General features: G+C 44.0%; 1 protein-coding gene across 2 annotated transcripts; it reads left to right on the top strand.

The window, feature by feature from the left end:
• The first annotated feature begins 380 nt into the window (after window positions 1-380).
• Window positions 381-4,593, top strand: LOC122438736 (cationic trypsin). Of its 2 annotated transcripts, none has more exons than XM_043463911.1 (5): window positions 381-449; window positions 1,843-2,002; window positions 2,894-3,147; window positions 3,689-3,825; window positions 4,354-4,593. In XM_043463911.1, the coding sequence occupies exons 1-5, from the start codon at window positions 410-412 to the stop codon at window positions 4,501-4,503; spliced, it is 741 nt and encodes a 246-aa protein (XP_043319846.1). In that variant the 5' UTR covers window positions 381-409; the 3' UTR covers window positions 4,504-4,593. The 2 variants fall into 2 exon arrangements, with proteins under 2 accessions (XP_043319846.1, XP_043319847.1); XM_043463912.1 differs by having other exon boundaries at window positions 410-449; window positions 2,894-3,151; window positions 3,693-3,825.
• The last annotated feature ends 294 nt before the right edge of the window (window positions 4,594-4,887 follow it).

The raw sequence follows: 4,887 nt of genomic DNA, 5'->3' as shown, positions 1-4,887 counted from the left end.
ACATCAAGGGTGTAGCTCTCAAGATACTCCTCAGGGTAAAAGTTCACACTTGAGACAACCGAGGACCTAAATTTTTTGTCTGGGAATCAAGCCACCTGTAGCCCTGTTCTGTGATCTTTCTCCAACTTACTTTTCTATTTAGGGGAGCAGTGTCCACCAGGTGGGTTCATTTCTTCCGTTCCCATAACCTTCTGGAAAAGTGGACACAGGCGTATGTTTAAATTGGATGCTGGATTATCTTCAGTGTGACATGGAATTGAATTCTAAATTTGGATTTGTGATTTTCAAGGGAAATCACATTTCTGGCACCTGTGGCCATGGGTATCCACGACAAACTTGGACATATAAATAGCTGTGGATGGAAACCCTGCAACCTACCTAGTCCCTAGTCCAGAACTGGTGAGCAGCCATGAAGACCTTCATCTTTCTGGCTCTTTTGGGAGCCGCTGGTGAGTCTTAACAAATAAGTGATCAGTAGGGGTCTATGACTTTTTTAAGGTTGTACTTTGTACTCTGGAAGCCAACAATGAATGCCAAATATAATCTCTGTACTCAAGAGGCTTAAGATGTTGAAATAACAGTGTATAATACACATGTCTGTAGACAACTAAATCTCATTTGTTGGAGAAGATTACGGAGAGTTGGGGTGATCAGTGTAGAAAGTATCAAGAGGAAGAATCTGCCTTAAATTTCAGGTATGGTCTATGAAGAGTGAAAAAGAAAAGATAGTCAACATTAAGGAAATGTTGTTTTGATCTTTAAAAGAACTTGTAGCTAACAATTGGAACAAATGACTACTCTTGAGCTCCTTGAAGCTGTATCTCATCTGAGTCTCCTCTATACTAAAAAGCTTCTTAAGAGGGAGCTTAACAGGCAAAGGCACTCTATTTCTTATGAATAAAATCTTCGGATTGGGTTTTACAACATCTTCATTAATGAAATTTTGGAGTAATGCAATCATGAAAACAAACAGAGAAAGACTATTCAGTTTTTATACTATTCAATACAGTTGTATTCTTCAACTTATTACAAAATTTCCTCAAATTTGATTATTATAAATGAATTCAGTAGTCCTACTTATATATCAAAAGTGTCTATCTCAAAGTTAGTTTAGAAAATATGAACAATGAGGCATATAGCATATAATCCCAGATATTTAGAGTCTTTAGGAATCACAGTAAGTCAGTGGTCCAAAATTTACAGTGCTGAATAAATTAAAAATGTTGGAAACATGATTGAAATGAGGGGAAAGATTGGAGAGAGAAACTTTATAATGTTCTATGAGATTATTTAGTGAACATTTTAGGTGAGAACCAAGAAGAAATTGGGGCAACAAAAGTGCAAAACTCCTTTATTCTTTTACAGGTCAGAACAACTCAGGTGGCATTTAAGAGTTTCCTTTCTGTGACCTCTTGTGGTATTTATTTTATACTGAACTCCACAAATAAACACAATGATGGTGACCGCAAAGCTTCATTGAACACATACTTAAATGTCTCCTTAGCAAGGTTTTGTGTAAAAAATATTCTTTATATTTTCAGGTAGTGGGCTTCAAGGCATTTATTATGTAAGGAGTCTCTGGTTTGTGTGTGTGTGTGTCACATATGTAAAAAAAATAATCAGTATATGATCAAATTTAAAGCATGCATTAAAAATTAATAGCTATAATACATAAATATTTAGCATATGTGTCAACTGTATAGAGCAATTAGATCTTGATTATGCCTGATAGAAAATAGGACCGATTTTTTTTTTTTCTGGTTCATCTGCAAAACCTTGCTGCAAAGTAGAAATCCCACAAAGAATCAGTTCTACAAAGAGTTTCCAACTTTTCTCTGCCAGTCGCTTTCCCCGTGGACGACGATGACAAGATCGTCGGGGGCTACACCTGTGGGGCAAATGCCGTTCCCTACCAGGTGTCCCTGAACTCCGGCTACCACTTCTGCGGGGGCTCCCTCATCAACAGCCAGTGGGTGGTGTCTGCGGCTCACTGCTACAAGTCGTAAGTAACCAATCCTCACAGCCCTGTTCTCTGAGGCCAGGGCATCCTCAACCATGCCAAAGACAATCAGGGTGAACTATAGAGTCATGCTTGAGGGGGAGTGTTCAGATTCCAAGACCTCACTATCCCCCCACTCCAAGGCACTGTACGCTTTGAGGCACTTACCCACAAAAACATACCCTTAGAGTTCACTGATGGCTTTCCAAATGAGGGCCATAAAGGCATAGGAAGAGAAATACTGAGTGATTAAATATACCTAGAGTACCTTAGGGGCTCTAATCATTATGGCTCAACCAGGGGAAAAGTGGCATATGGAAGTAGCAAACAAAGCAGATTGCCAATACAACCTGAAGGTAATCACAACTCATTCTGGTCACTTAATACTCTGTCACATCTCTGAGGCCGGCTACATCTCTGTACAGTAGTTGGCAATCGCAACTAGATTAATCAACACCATGTCCCTTTTCATCTCCTGTATTGTTGGCATCACTTGGTTCCCGTTCCTGTACCTAATGGATACAGTACCTGAAATTCAGGGTGGATTCTTCCTCTTAACCATTTGTACACTGATCACCCCTGCTCCCCATAATCTTCTCCAACAAATCAGATTTCGTTATCTGCAGACATATGCACTGCACACTGTTGTTTCAACATCTTAAGCCTCTTGGGTTGTGAGTCTGGCCTTGGACTGACACCTACCTAAGGAGTCCTCTACCCTGCACCATACGTGGTAGGACTACCTTGAGTGAACAGTGACCTGTGTGTCTGTGTGTCTGTGTGGGTGAATGCTGTAAGGGCCTTCCCTCTGTGCTTATGCTCAAGACGGGGCTGCACTGGGAGGGGGAGGCCCTCACACTGGAGACTTAGAGAACTTGTCATCCTTTGATCCAGCGGAATCCAAGTGCGTCTGGGAGAAAACAACATTAACGTCGTTGAGGGCAATGAGCAATTCATCAGCGCATCCAAGAGCATTGTCCATCCCAGCTACAACCAGAACACCTTGAACAACGACATCATGCTGATTAAGCTGAAATCAGCTGCCACCCTCAACAGCCGGGTGGCCTCCGTCTCTCTGCCAACGTCCTGCGCCTCTGCCGGCACCCAGTGCCTCATCTCCGGCTGGGGCAACACCAAGAGCAGTGGCAGTAAGTCTCACGGGGACACGGTCAGCAGGCCTGAGAATCCTAAAGGCGAAAGCCACGTGCAGGGTCAGCTAGCCCCATGTCCCTCAAGGCAGCGTTCCCGGAGGAGAGGGGGGTTCTGTGGAATCTTAGGATATGTAACTGAAATGTGCAGGATCCCTCTGCTTGATGACACAGAAAGGACTGAGCTAAAGTTGCCAGGTATGCAGCTAAAATGTGAAGAGTGATTTGCAGAGAAGCAAAGAATGAGGAGGTACACAGACAGAGGCTGAGGCTGGAACTGCTCAAAGTACAGCCCTGCTTCAGAAATAAAGTCTCTAGGTTTAAGATATGTGGTCACTGATACTAGTATTAGGGAGAGAACAATTTGCTGACTAAACCATTTGGAAGACCCTCCAGATAATGGTTGTGCTTCCAAAATAGAAGTTACTAGCAATTGGAGGGAAGGAATGGGAATATTGGGAAGATGGGGAGAGGTACTGAGAAAGATATTTCCCAGATGGTGTGGGTAATCCTCTTCTCTTTTCAATCTTGTCCCCAACAGCCAGCTACCCTGATGTCCTGCAGTGTCTGAAGGCACCCATCCTATCTGCCAGCGCTTGCTCAAGTGCCTACCCAGGCCAGATCACCAGCAACATGTTCTGTGCGGGCTACCTGGAGGGCGGAAAGGACTCCTGCCAGGTGAGCTGCTTCGCTCTCCTTGTCCTTCCAGCTCAGCCTCACGTGTCTCCACCACATTTCCCAGTTCCTGAAACTCAGAACACTGAAAAGCTGTCTCTGGGACTGATCATGAGGGCTCAGGATAGACTGGGGATAAATAACAAGCTTTCTTTTTGCCATATTAATGGTAAGGTTTGGGGAAAAGATGCACAGATCTTGCACAAGCAGTACATCCGAGTACCCTTCTGAGGAAGGATATAGTAGTAGGGAACTCTGGAAAGAGCCTGGCTGGATGGGCAGCACTGAACTACCCATTCCTTTCTGGCCTTACGAATCTGCAGCTGAGGAAAGAAGGGATCTAGGAGGAGGGAGGAGAAAGAAAAGGGGCCAAGCGTGGAGAATGAGGGTGGGCTTTCCAGGGAAAGACGGGGTCTTCATGGAGGATCCGCAGCCTGGTGAGTTGGTCCCCAGGGAAAGGAGGAACACCTTGAGCCTTTCTCCTCTCTGGGCAGAGCTGCAAGTTCTAACCGGCTCTTCCTTCTCGCCCAGGGTGACTCTGGCGGCCCTGTGGTCTGCAATGGAAAGCTCCAGGGCATTGTCTCCTGGGGCTATGGCTGCGCTCAGAAAAACAAGCCTGGTGTCTACACCAAGGTCTGCAACTACGTGAGCTGGATTCAGCAGACCATCGCTTCTAACTAAACAGCTTCATCTCTTCAGGACCCTCCTGGTTAGCCAGCTTCACCTTCCTCCCATCCTGAAAGCACTACTGAAATAAAATCATTTATATAATCAAATATGTTCAAGGGTCATTAGTTGGTTTTTATGTACTTCCTCTTCAGTCTTGCTCCTGAGAAGACGGTGGACAAAGAGTTGAACTATTTATTATGTAAAGATGGAATTTGAAAGGTGATTTAGTCATTCATTCAGTCTCATCAAAATAAATTACTGCTCACTTACCATATGCAAGACTCCGTGGATATTGAGGCTATAAAGATGAATAAGGTTACGTCTCTGTTACCATCACATTGTTGCACAGATAATGACACTGAAATCAGAACGTTAAAACCAACTGCCCAGAATCAC

Source organism: Cervus canadensis, chromosome 3 (assembly GCF_019320065.1).
Source record: "Cervus canadensis isolate Bull #8, Minnesota chromosome 3, ASM1932006v1, whole genome shotgun sequence".
Classification (NCBI taxonomy): Eukaryota; Metazoa; Chordata; class Mammalia; order Artiodactyla; family Cervidae; genus Cervus; species Cervus canadensis.
Note: the sequence above shows the minus strand (reverse complement) of the source record. Positions and strands in the feature narration are given on the sequence as shown.